This window comes from Passer montanus, unplaced genomic scaffold (genome assembly GCF_014805655.1).
Source record: "Passer montanus isolate IOZ18808 unplaced genomic scaffold, ASM1480565v1 scaffold117, whole genome shotgun sequence".
Lineage (NCBI taxonomy): Eukaryota > Metazoa > Chordata > Aves > Passeriformes > Passeridae > Passer > Passer montanus.
Window position 1 is genome coordinate 83,297 of NW_024358389.1, and position 13,758 is coordinate 97,054.

At 43.6% G+C, this 13,758-nt stretch overlaps 1 protein-coding gene across 1 annotated transcript; it reads right to left on the minus strand.

Annotated features, from left to right (window-relative positions):
• Positions 1 to 862: 862 nt before the first annotated feature.
• On the minus strand, positions 863 to 12,683 carry LOC120496701 (G protein-activated inward rectifier potassium channel 1-like). The gene is made up of 3 exons (XM_039697379.1): positions 11,784 to 12,683; positions 5,098 to 5,314; positions 863 to 2,882 (listed from the first exon to the last, which is right to left on the minus strand). Exons 1-3 carry the CDS (start codon positions 12,432 to 12,434, stop codon positions 2,317 to 2,319), a joined length of 1,434 nt encoding a protein of 477 aa, XP_039553313.1. The 5' UTR covers positions 12,435 to 12,683; the 3' UTR covers positions 863 to 2,316.
• Positions 12,684 to 13,758: the final 1,075 nt, after the last annotated feature.

Consider the following 13,758-nt stretch of genomic DNA (forward strand, 5'->3'; position numbering starts at 1 on the left):
CATTCTAGAAAGACTCAAGGCTGAAGATTGGCCAGACAGGCTGAGGACGAGTTCTACAGCCAGGAGCAAGGATTTCTGAGCAGAGACAGACAGAAGAGCATTGTGCCACCCCCCATTGTGATAAATGAACTGTGCACAGCTCCCATGCAGACCCTGCTGGCACTCAGACTGACTGCACGTGTCAAACACACAAGGAATATTCTGGCAAGGTGCCTCATGTTCCCCTGCACTGAGCATCTTTACCACTCTTTGTCTAACCTAAACCTACCCCTAACCACTAATCTAACCCTAATCCTTTTATTTCTTAGTGCTGATTTTATCATCAAGTGTCAGCAGTGGGTGTGTAGTGTCAGTGTGCCTGTGTGGTTTTCTCTTTGGTTTGGGGTTTTGTGGGTGTTTTTTGTTGCAGTACTGCTTTTTGTCATTCTGTGGTAGTAGGGACAGGGTTGTAATGAGTGTTACACTGTAAAGAGCACTGGCCTAGAATGTGTTAATTCAACATTTTAGGTTATGTTTATTTATTCTGTATAGATCTATACTCACCCATCCTCCTTTTGTGAAGCGTTCTGGGGTCCAATTAGTTTTTCTGTAAGTTAATATTAATTGTCAGTGTGTCTAGAAATGAGGTTTAATTGTTTTATAAATGGCAGTGCAAAAAAAAATTGCCTCTAAATTGGATAACTCATTGAATTTGCATCATTGCTCATTAACAATTAATTAATACTATTTCTCTGCCCCACAGCAGAGGGGGAGTGTGCCCAAGGATGGGGCCTCATCTCCTGGAGCTGCTCTGCTGCCAACACACACATGCACATTCAAGTAAATAACACTTGAGACCTGAGGTGGATGTAATTTTATTTTACACTAATTTTGGCAGTTCTGGAGAGTAGAGAGAGTCATCATCATTTAAGACTTCATGCTGTCATCTAAGTACTCCATACAAATACAGCTGATAAATGAAAATACAGATTTTAGCACATATATATTGTTGAAATTCATGAGAACAGATAAACAACAACAAGCAGCACATCTTATCCCTGCATTAAATAGCATTTTCCTCTTTCCCACTGATCAAAAGCAAGAAATAGAGAGTTCTGCAAGCCAAGCTATTCCTAGCTTGCATACATCATTTTACCATCAAGGAACGCTTTGCCACACAATATGGCCACTGCCACCCCTTTTAAATTTGACTGAATTTTGTCCATGTAACGGGCAGAATTTGATCCTTCTGCTGGAGAGTGCTCTGGTGATGTATGCTGAGCTACTGAACACTGTTCACAAAACAGCAGGGTGTGTTTATAATTATTACCAACCAGGAAATACAAATCCCCTCTCACAGACAGAGGTGGATTGAGCTGAATAGCAATAAATATCAAATCTACAAAATTACTGAGAATCATATACAAATGGAAAAGGCAAATGTAATAAAATGAAAATTAGCAACATCAAAGACTACCATTCATTAGTAAAACTCTGAGATGTGTAATGACACAGCATTATTTAGCACTTAGCTTTTATTTATTTACTTACAATGTCTTCAAACTGAAATGTTATTTAGTTGCAGTATAAAACATGCCAAGAAGCTGAGCTACTGATCTCAAGTTTGCTTCACAGTGAGTGGTGATATGGCCATTAAATTCAGCATGTGACCCACCAAATCAAATGCTGAGGTCTAATTTTGGACAGGATAAAGATCCTCATGTTTAGGAGAGCTCATGTGGGCCAAATGACCCAAATGTTATTGCACACTGCTTCCTCCACCTGACTGACCATGGATGAGACGCTGGGAGCACACAGGGAGCGTGCCACAGTCACTGGGAGAGAAGGATGGACCAGGAAAGCCTCTTTCCAAAGTGACAACTGGACTGGGACTGAGCAGTCACATATTCCTCTTGTGTTCTGCTGTGCTGCCCATCAGGAGCAGTCCAGGACCTGAGCTGCACAAAACCAGGTTCCAGCTGCTGTTTCACCCTTCTTGCTTCCATCTCTGTGACTAAGGATGTGATCCTTGCTTTGTGAAAAAGCATCTGCATACAGAGAAGACAGGGTAGGTTTGCAATGAGCATGCTGACAAGCATCATCAGGGCAGGAATCTCTTTGGCATGACAGGGTAACCATACTGCCCCTCAAAGTCTTGTTATGGTACCTAGATTGGATCTGTACAGAACAATTACACAAAAAGGATCATTCTTCCTGAAAGCAGCAAAGCCAAGTTGTGACTTTACTGGAAACAACTCCTCCAGGGCAGCAGTCTCAAATGCACTTTTATCAGCAACAACTTCTGTTTCTCCAGCTCTTAGGAGAAGCAATCAGAGTTCAAAGTTTGGCAGGAAAATTATCCTCCAATTTCACCTCTAGAGCGCCCATACCTGGAAAATCCTTCTGTAGCTCGAGCTCACTGGTAGACTGAGTCAGAGCCTTGGCATTTAAGGCTTTCAGCTGCTTCCTGTTATCACTGTCTTCACCATCAGAGATGGGACTTATTTCTTGAATTTTCAAGAGATCTCCAGTACTGAAAGTCTTCTCTGTGTTACTGGAACTCATTCTCAGGGCTCTTGGAGGAAGGCCTTCCTTCCTCGAGCTGATCTTCTGAAGTTTAGCAGGGAGCTTGTTCTTCTCTCCTGGAACATCAGCACAGTCAAGAGGACAAACCTGCTCTCTTCTGCTTTTCTTATCCAAAGGACTATTCAAGAGAGATGACTGGGACAGGTTTTCTTCTTGCTCTTTAACACTGTAAGGAGGAGTGGGGACTTCAAAGGTGGCATGGAACTGAGAATAATCGACACGGAAAAAGCCATCTTCCAGAGACATGACTGGGAGGAACCTGTGACCCCACAGGACTTCATCTTCTGTGTATGAGGTCCTGGCTTGGCACGTCATTCCTGTGCAAATGGACAAGAGCATTCCAAGGTCAGCAAGCAGACTGGCACACGGAACCAGAAATACATGAGGCTGACAGAGAAAAATTAATTTCAGCCAGCAAACCAATGATTTTACAGGTTATAAAATGAGGGAGTTGCTCCTAGACAATCTTCTGATTGTCCAGTCAATGGAGTGCCTCTAATTGACTGACTAAATTTTTATGCAGACTTGCAACCAAGCCATGGCAAAATGTAAAATTAAAACAGTATTAGCTTGTGTGCTGGTTTCAGCTGGGACAGAATTAATTTTCTTCACCGTGTCTAGTATTGGAAGCAATTAGGTCATCCCAAAGTTTCCCTTTCCCAGCCTCAACAATCCTAATTTAGCTTTGAGAGATTAAGTAATACTGTTTCTTGGGAGAAGGAACTATTGCTTGGCAGAGGCTTACAGTGTGGGAAATGAATTTATAGAAAATTCTCAAAACAAGTTTCAAAAATTGGCCTTACAGAAAAGACTAGATACTTTACAGAAATAGAACTATTGTAGTAAGACCCACAAGGGGCAATTTTAGATGATTGGCTTTAAGGCATTTACAGTGTGGTGTAGCTAAAGCTGATAGGCCAAGAAATGCTTATAGTGTATTATAATTAGGAAATAGTTGGCTTCTGATTGGATGGTGTGAATTATAACATCTGTATTTCTCACCCTTTACACAAGACTGAAAATAGAATAAAAGTTGTTAAAACACCTCTCAGTTGCCCCATCTCTGAGTCAGAAAAGAGTATAATCCAACAGAATAAACATACATTAATAAGGTATGTATGTATTATTATTATTATTATTATAATCCAACCTTATATAAGAGTCTAATCCAACAGAATCCTTTGGCAAGGGTCAGGTGTTGGGGGAGACAATGCCAAATAAAAAACATAATCTTGCTGTAGGCTGTGCTACTTTTTCTCCCAACAGTATGTCAAGACAAAAGCTGTGCAGAGACACTGAAGCTCTTCCATGTTCAGACACAGGTGCCATTGTAAACTCATTGAAGATTTTATTCCACTTAGTGCAAAATACATCACTGGTAGTATGTACATGTGTGAACTCTCAGCTAAAATGTGTTCTAACCAAGCTGGCAAATCTGTTACCATGGCACCACAACAGCACTCACAATAATTTATGCAAATATCCCAGGTGAGCAGAACTTTAAGCCTTCCTCTCATGGCAGTCTCCAGAGGCAGAATTAGGAGTTAGTGAGCCCAAACTCTGATTTGCTCTCTGGTTACTGCAACATGGATTCTCAAGTGTCAAATGTCTCCCTTTAAATTTCCAGACAGGTAATTGCATTAAGGGAGGTTATGAATGCATGCTTATCTAAAATAAATGATTCAGTTGCAGGGTATGAGGCCTCTGCAGGGATCCAAAGATGCCACAGTCAACGTGAAAGAGCATTCTGCCCCAGTGGATTGTGTATTTGTGTGGAGAGCAATCAGACAGAGATGACTGCACACGGCTGCACCAAAGGGACACCCCTTTTCCAAGCAGGAATGAGGCATCTGCTAATCTTGTGGAAAGGATGAGAAAGCTCTCTGATTAATCAAAGTTTAACAAATCTCAGAAGAAGGAAGAAGATCAGAATGCTGCTGACCATACTGAATGATTTGGACTTTACAGTACTCAGGGATTGTTGATGAAGAGCTCCTCATATAACTGGAACCCATTTTCATGGGATTCATAAAAGAATTGACTCCTCAAAACAAAAGGCCACAAAATCAGCTGTCATCTGGACAACACCATACCCAAATTTAAATAAGAAACAAAACTCTCTCATGTTTGTCAAAACCACATATGCCTACAATCTCTGGGACTCTGTATTTGTGGATTTCTTACTCTGAATTCAATTCAGTGCAAGCTAGGCTGAAAGGAATTTTGCAGCATGGCAATTTTTACAGTTCAGCTTTCTTTCAGAGTGCTGATCCTTAAAACAGAAGCCTCATAAGAGCACTGAGCTGTTCCACAAAGAGTGGCAGGCTGTGTCCCTTGCTGGCCACGCTGGGAATTGGCAATGCAGAGGGGAAGGGGAAGGGAGGTCTCTATTGCCTGGTGAGAGCCCCTGAAGCTCTGCAGCACATGGCAGGATCTGCTGGAGCATCCAGCACTAACAGCTGCCTTGCTAAAAATATCAGCACTGAAAACAGAGACTAAAAATCAGAGTGTGCAGATTATTCAAAGTCTTACCAGTGGTCTCAACGATTCCCTCGAGGATGACGACGATTTCAAACTGCTCACTCCTCAGTGATCTTTGTGAGAGGCAGAAAAAGGGGCTCTCGGAGTTGATTTCATGGCAGATGGTTAAAGGGGAAACCAAAAACAGCTGGTCAGCTCCAGTTCCAAATCCAACATCCAGTTCACACTGGTCCAGTGGCAGAAATTCTCCCTCTGGTGTCTGTCTGGACTAAAGAGAAAATATGATTTATTAATCACTGTGGGAGGCAAAACATAATATCAATGCAATAAAGTTTAAATCTGCCTCTTGCAGGACATGATCAGCTACATGTGGTAGGTCTGGGGGCTTCAAAATGGAGATGTGAGTAATGCTAAATACTGTGAGGCTGCTTTGCAAGACCAGGTTTGACTTTTCTTATTATGCCAGTAGATCTCATCACCACCTACAAACTTTACTGTGACATATATATATATATATATATATATGTGTGTGTGTGTATATATATATTTATATTTTATAGGCTAAAATGTTATTAATATTAATAATATTATATTGTAATATATCATTAATACTATGTTAAAATATATTTTACATCTATTTAGTATCTAGTTATTTTTATATTTTTAATATATTTTTTTAATATACATTTATTTTTGACAAAAATATCATGTACCACACACTACATGCCTTGTAATGGATGTTTACCGTGAATACCATGTGGCAAAAATTCCCATTAATGAGACCAAAATCTGCAAGCTGGACACATTTTATTCTGTTGTTTGAATTCACCTTCCATTATTTTAGTATGTCACTAACATTTGTTTGGCACTGTGATGTACTAACTCAAAGGTAAACACCACAGGAATTGTACAGTGCATCTGGTAAGTGGCATTTTCACAAAACCACCTGAATTGACACTGATGATGCTCTCATCCCCTTCATGTACCACCTACTGCACACTGACCTTAACAAACTGACCTTATTATTAAACAAGTGCCTTATTCTTCTTCCCATCATTTCATGGGTCCAATAAAAATACTGATACAGTAGCTTCTCTCTACCTCACAGGGTTCCCTCCAAATTTTCCTGGTATTCAAAGTCTAACTAAAAATTACATCACTTGGCCAGGCAGCTCCTCATGTGATTGCTTTGAAGATCTCTGGTGGAAATTGCTCACCAAAATTAGCAGATTTGCACAGCTGATAAATAAATCCTATTTAAAATCTTTTCTGCTTATTGTTTGATTAAAAAGCACTTAGCTCTTCAAGAAGATGACTGCTGATTATAAATAAATAAATATTATTATAAGTTGTACTATCATAAAGGAATAAATAGATAGCATGAATTGTGTTGCATTTTGGAAACATTGTTCACTGAGAGCAAGCCAAAGGCAGCAGTTTTCCATCAACTCAGATCTGACGAGTGTTCTTTTAGAAAAGTTTCTGTCTTTAAAGCAAATCCCCACGCAAATAGTCTGTCTTTATATTGTCTCCCCTCTTCACAAGGACCTTAAAAATGCTGATTTTATAACTGCCTGGTATTTACTGGAGATTACACAACCAGCTAGGCAGCAGCTGGAGCACAGCTCATTATTAAATACAATCCATGATTTCATCTACCTGCTTGTTTTGCTACTGAGGAAGAAATATTCTTCCTGACTTAGTAATCAAGTTCTCCCCTGCACAGCAGGACAAGATTCAATTTCTCCTTTGCTGATGAAGACAGAGAAAATATCAGCTGATTGAGTGTGAGAGCATTTTCACAAATTATTTATGATCTGAAAGATAAAAGTGCTGTGAGATAAAAGCAATCAACACATACATAGCAGTCATGACAGTCTGTTACATGCAAAGGTGCAATCAGCCTGCTGCAAAAACATCTTTTCACTTTTCCTGCAGAGCTAAGCTGCTTTTGTTGCCTGGCTGCTGTTCCTGCAATGGTGCACAAATTGGTTGTCCAGGTATGATCTTTGCTCCAAGGTAAAAAACCTGTATGAGCCAACACCTAAATCTGAAATTGTCCCAAAGCTTCATCTAATACATCTGCCTAGACAGAAATAAGCAATTTTGCACAAGCTGTTGCCTGACTCAAGAACTGTTTGATCTACACACCATTTCTCTTTGTGGAAGAGTCTTCAATCAAATCCATTCAATAGTAAACAAATCCAGGCAGGATGATTAGAGGGAACAGATCTGGCAGAAAGCAGAAGGTTTTGTTTGAGGTATTCAGGATCTTACATGCAGGATTGATTTATGCAGGGCATGGAGGATTTTTAAACTTGTTTGTTGAATAAAAATAGGTTAACCTGAGTGAAGAGAGCTTAATAGCCCCAACAGGTTCAGCCTCCTAGCCAGTGACCTTTGTTTTATATCTACAGCTTTACTCAAAGGATCACAAAACAAGAAGACAGAGTGCTATAAAATGTCAAGAATAAGTCTGGAAGGAACACTTGTGACTCTTTATTTTGACCATCCACATAACACAGAGACAAGTAAATTCTGCGGATTAATACAAGTTGAACAAGGGAACAATTAATGAGAAATGCCCTAGCTTGCAATTTAAATGTGGTCAGAGATGGATAATCTAAAGGTCTCCAGAAATTCCTCTAAAGGTTAATTTCTTCACAGCTAAGGCTACAAAGGAAAATAAGACTCCTATGTAAGACTCCTGTGTCTAACTTTCTGCCACTGGATCTTTATTTCAGTTTTTATTACAAGGCAGACTTCCACTGCATCACCACTTAGTCTGTTTTATTGTCTGATCAAATACATCATGCTCTTCAAATCTTCACTCCTACCCTTTATTCATTCTCTTTGCTTTTCTAAACCCTGTTTATGCATAAACATGCATAGCTCCCTTTAACTGGACATGCTGCAGTACTATTATTATTATTATTATTATTATTATTATTATCATTATCATTATCATTATCCCTCTGTCAGTTCAGTCATTAGAGAACTCACATAATTATGTTTTGATATCCAGGTGGACACTAATTAAGTACCGGGGCAGAAAAAGTGGGACTCAAAAGATGCAGCACATTGTAGAGAAACACATAAATCTAGAAAATGCTGAACTGGTGGATGCTCATTGCTCCTCCCCCACACTCAGACTACCAGCTTGCAAGAAGTGTTATTATATTTTATATTTCTGGAATAATATGATCTTGTTGCTGTGATACCATTATTGAAGATTTGTGTGGAGTTTTTCAGTTGTGACACTACACCTACAGCTCCACTGGAGATAATTCTCAGGATCACTGCTACTTTTTATTTCGGTCTAGTTGTAAATATGACCTGTGTGAGCTGGGCTTGTTCAGACCAGAGAAGAGAAGGCATGGAAGGGGATCTAACAAACAATCCAAAACCTGAGAGGAACGTGACCAAGAAAACAGAGCCAGGCTTTTCACAGAGGTGCCCGGCAGAAATGAGAGACACGGGTATAAGCTGAAACAAGGGAACTGTGGATTGGACTGGACTGGATTGAAGAAAAACATTTTCATCATGAGGACAATTAAGCTGTGTAAAAGCTTGCCCAGCAAGACTACAAAGTTTTTTTTTTATTTTTTTATCTTAGAGGCTCCCAAAACTATATTGGAAAAAGCCCAGAGTAACCTGGTCTGATCTCCTAGCTCACCATACTTTCAGAAGAAGGTTTGACCACAAACTTCCTGAAGTTCCTTCCAATCTGAACAATGCTGTAATATTAAAAAACTTTTTTTTTGCACTTTCTGCCCTACTTATCAGTTTATTGAAATCACAATATAATGGGTCTTCTTACCTATTTCCAATGCCTGCCACCTGCAAACTTTCTGATAAAATTTTGTTTGCTTTCAGCTTATTCAAAGCTGTTAGTAAGTACAGCCTAAAGAACTGGTTCTAACCCAAAGCTCACTGCCCTGCAGCTCTCATCCTTCACAACTGTATTTTTAAAACTATTGTTAGCACACGTTGAAAACATGCTATGATGGTTTTACATTCCTCAACTTTCTGAATCAAATGGTCCTATACTAGCTGAAACATTGCATAGATATCTACACACCAACACCAGCATGTTTATCAATGACATATGTAGTCAGATCAAGAGAAGGTACAATTATGTACTGTGATTGAGTTTTATAACATCAATACTGATTGCCATGCTGCTTGCTGCTGCCTAGGCACTCTAGAAAGGTCCAGGAATCAAGGCAGAAAAATACGGTTCACTGTGACATTAAAAAGTCCAGGACCTGAAACTGCACATTTTCAGCAGCTAGTTCCAAACAGCTTTTTTTTTTTTCTATTTCTTGCCCCAGGATTTTGCTTTTCCCAGCTTCTGTAGCACTCAATGGAAACTAGAAAGACATGGATTTTTTGAAAAGTTTTTGCTGAAACACACACAATTAATCTTGTAACTGTTTTCCAAGCCCTCCACAACACAGTTTAAATAGAGCCTCAGACTTCTGCATGGTACCACTTTGCCATGCTGCTGCAGAGCCCCTGGACCCAAAGAAAAGCCAGCCCAGTGTGGCAGCACCATTGTAATCCACTGACTGTACCAGGACATGTATCACACTCAGGAAATGCTGCTCAGACAACTTAGGTTAGTGTACAAAGGTAAATCCTCAGAGCTCCACTGCTCTCAGCAAAACACCACATTAACTACTGAATATATCTCCTAGCTCAAGTACAAAAATGTGACATGGTTCTTCACATCCCTTCAGTGTGACACCAGTACAAAAGAAAATTCTGGCTACCTGATCAGGTGCAGGAAAAGTGTAGCAAGATCAGCTGTTGGCAGCCCTGCAGGGAAGTACAGAGGGCAGAGCTCAAACCACAAAAAAGGATTTGCTGAAGACAGCAAGAAAATTCTGGCACATTCACCCTCATTTACAGGACACACAAATCTCCCTGAAAGCAGCTGATGGAAATTCAAGGATGAGCTGAACAGCCACCAGTGGCTCCCAGAATGTGTGTCCAGTTCAGTGACAAGGATTTACACAAAGACAAGGGAATTAATACCATGCCTTGCAATGAGGACTGAGGGGGCAGCTACTGCACAATCAGCTTAAAATCTTCTGTTCAAAGCTGGTGTTTGTCAAAGGTCACAAAGCAGCTTGAAGACAACATGATGATCATATAAAAAATAAAATCAAGAATTTCTCACTGATTCATTGTCTGGCCCACAAAACAGCTATCCTAAGACATCATGGTCATGCAGGTCCATCAAATGTCCTTCAGTTTTCTGGCCCAGCATTGTCTAGCAATGGAATTGTCAGCAGACAGGACATCAGGCTGTATATCTGGTGTCTTATTTCAAAAGAAAATGAGTTGCCCTCTCTGTAAAAACACAACGTGACCCCACTTTTATTCTACTTTGACCTGCATTACATTTTGAACCATGGAATTCAAATACTTTAGAAGACATTTCTGGAGGATAAAGCAACAAAAACCATGGTTCAGCTGGCTTTCCAATTCCTATAAAAATTGCTCCAGTGTAACTCCTCACAGCTTGTTCCCATATATATATGTATGTATGTATATATATATATATACACACAGAACTTCTTTTTAAATCTTAGCAGATCCTCCATTTTAAGTGGTATTATGTAGCAAGAGAAATTAACAGCTCAGTCCAGCATTCAGCACAGAACAGAAGGAAAACAGTATTTCATATTTACCACTACCCCATCACCTACTGCTTCATATTTATCCATGCAGATTATTAAAAAGGCCAGAGAGAATTACCAGACAGAGTACAGAACATTTATAACACTCAAATATGATATCCTGAAACTAATCTCATCACTGGGATCCAGCTTCTGACAGCTTAGGAGCTTTAGACAGAGCTCCTCACCAAGCATGTTCCCCTGACAAGTCATAGCTACTGTGAGATTCTACATTGCTCAGAATTTCAGTGTTTTTCTTCCATTCTACTCCAGCCCAATTTATCTTCTGGACCTTCGTGACTGCCAAACTCTTCTGGGTTTGGTTTTTGGGTTTTTTGGGGGGTCTTTGTTTTGTTGTTTTTGGGATGGGTTTTTTTGGGTTTTTTGTCATTTGTTTGGTTTTGGTTTGTTTTTTGTGTTATGAATTCCTTTGAATTCCAAGATTCTTGCATTCTCAATTCTACTGGCCATTGTCAGTGATTAATAAATGGATAGTGGTGACAATCAAAGGAGCTTCTATACAATCCCTCAGAAACGCTGTGAGGTCACTAGCTGGAACATAGCTGGGATAAGGGACTGCAAGTTAAAGCTCAGCACGTTTCCCCAAGAGAAAGAGGAGGTCAAGGCTGATCTTTATCCTAGTTTAATACCACCACAAATCAATTTCTTTTCCTCAGCCATCATCTGTTAAGCAGCATGCCTCAGTACCCGTCCTTGGAGCTGTCCTGCATCCTGACACATCCATCCATCCATCCTGCCCAGCCCGGGTTTCTGCCAGCCTCACAATGCACTGAAGTTCCCTGGGAGCTCTAATGAGACAGTTTTCCCCTACTTTTGCATGGCTGCTGCTGCGACAGCTACACCAACATCTCCCACAGTCCTTCCCACCGCCCCAGCCACCTCCTCTCACCAGGGGACAACACGGGGCAGGGCAGAGCTGCCAGCAGGCACCAGCCACACAGGAGAAGCCCCCCGCTCCTGCCCTCTGTGCCCAGCCCCGTGTCACCCACCACCCAGGCGCCCTGTGCCACCCAGGTGGGCAGGACCCACCTTGATCAGCTTGCAGCGGATCTGGGCAGACACCATGTGGCTGTTGCGGAGGTTGCCCACCCGGAACATGAGGCAGAGCTTGGCATCGCGCTGCGAGATGACGGCGGCACGGCTGAACATGAGCGTCTCGGCTCGCTTCTTGGGCTGCGACATCTTGATGAACATGCAGCCGATGAGGAACGCGTCCACGACGGAGCCCAGCAGCGACTGGAAGAGGAAGAGCACGATGCCCTCGGGGCAGCGCTCCGTGATGTAGCGGTGCCCGTAGCCGATGGTGGCCTCGGTCTCCACGAAGAAGAGGAAGGCGGAGGGGAAGTTGTACACGTTGGCCACACACGGGCTGTACGTGTCACCGTGCGCCTGCTGCAGGTCCCCGCGCAGGTAGGCGATGCCCCACCACATGGAGGCCATCACCAGCCAGGCCACCGTGTAGGTCAGCAGGAAGATGAGCAGGTTCCAGCGCCACTTGAGGTCCACCAGCGTGGTGAAGAGGTCGGACAGGTAGCGGCTGGTCTCGCCGCCCAGGTTGCCGTGCTGCACGTTGCAGCGCCCGTTCTTGTCCACGAAGCGCTGCCGCTCCCTGCGGGCGCTGCAGCGAGCGAGGCCCACGGCCTGGTACTCGTCCCCAAACTTCCTGCGCACGGCTGACATGCCGCCGGCTGCCCGGGGGCTCCGCGGGCACGCCGGGGATGCGGCGGAGCGGGAGGCTGAGCGCACCGCGCTGCCTGCGCGCAGCGGCCGCCAGCGCCCGGGGAGCTCCGGGATGGCCGCGGAGCCGGAGCCGGAGCGGGAGCGGAGCTGCCAGCGCTGCCCGATCGCCAGCGGGGCAAGGGAAGGGCTGGGGCAGCCGCGGCTGAGACGGGAGACGGCAGCAGGACCGCGCAGCCGGCGAGGAGAGCCGGGCTGGGCTGGGGCGGGGAGAGCCGGGCGGGGGCTGGGAGAACCGGGCTGGGCTGGGCTGGGGCGGGGAGAGCCGAGTTAGGGCGGGGAGAGCCAGGATGGGGAGGGGTGAACCGAGCCGAGGCGGGGTGAACCGGGCTGGGCTGGGCCGGGCTGAGCCGTGCAGACAGTGAGAGCCGGGGCTGGGAGCGGGTGCGGCGCGAGGGGTGTCTGGCCGAGCCCACGTACCCAAGGTAAAAAGACTCAAGTGATGCGCAAAGCAATCACACCGCCTGTCAACTGATAGCAGACTCTGTCCCTGAACTCCTGTCAGTGCCCCTTTGAATAACTCCCGCCGTTTATATATAGAGTGTGATGTTCTGTGGTGTGGAACATACTTTGGCCAGTCCATAACCTGTTCTGGCTGTTCTCCCGCTCAGCTTTTGTGTGCACCTCCTCACTGGCAGATAATGAGACACAAAAAGTCCTTGACTTAGGATAAGCACTGCTAAGCGACAACCAAAACCATCAGTTTTCAACGTTATTCTCATACTGGTTTCAAAACACAGCCCTGTGCCAGCTACTAAATTAACTACTGATGCCTTCACAAATAATTTAATGGATGAAGGTATGGGTGTTAACATATTTGAAATGGGTCTTAATGCCTCTACCGACTTTGGGCAGCAGATTTGTCAGCGGGCCCAAACACCTTGGCTCCTGAGATAGGCAAGGGTCTGCACAAGGCTGAACTTTTGGGTAAAATGCGAGGTTCAAGGGGGGATATATGGGGTAGGTAGTTCGGGAAGGCTGCACCCTCCTGGTACCTCAGCGATGGGGAAAGGAACAGGGCACCGTGCTGCCAGGAATTAGGATAAAAGGGAGGCTGAGTCCTCTGAAACCGTGAGGGAGAAAGCCCCGCGGGTGTGTGCCCCAGTAAACTCTCTCCCTTTATTGGAATAAAGTTCTCCTTTTTGGACATAAATTTCTGGCGTTTTGGACTTTCCGGACAGTCCCCAAGAGTGACTTCAACAAGGGAACTCTGGCAGCGCCCAGGACCGGAGAGCGCCCGGAGCTCCCCCGGGGCAGCCGCGTCCGG

What these genes read in the sequence shown, in the direction of transcription:
- LOC120496701 (XM_039697379.1), bottom strand. Translation starts at nt 12,434, where the DNA reads ATGTCAGCCGTGCGCAGGAAGTTTGGGGACGAGTACCAGGCCGTGGGC. An exon ending in TCCGCTGCAAGCTGATCAAG is followed by an intron (nt 5,315 to 11,783) that starts GTGGGTCCTGCC and finishes TTTTCTCTTTAG; the next exon opens with TCCAGACAGACACCAGAGGG. An exon ending in GGGAATCGTTGAGACCACTG is followed by an intron (nt 2,883 to 5,097) that starts GTAAGACTTTGA and finishes CCATTTGCACAG; the next exon opens with GAATGACGTGCCAAGCCAGG.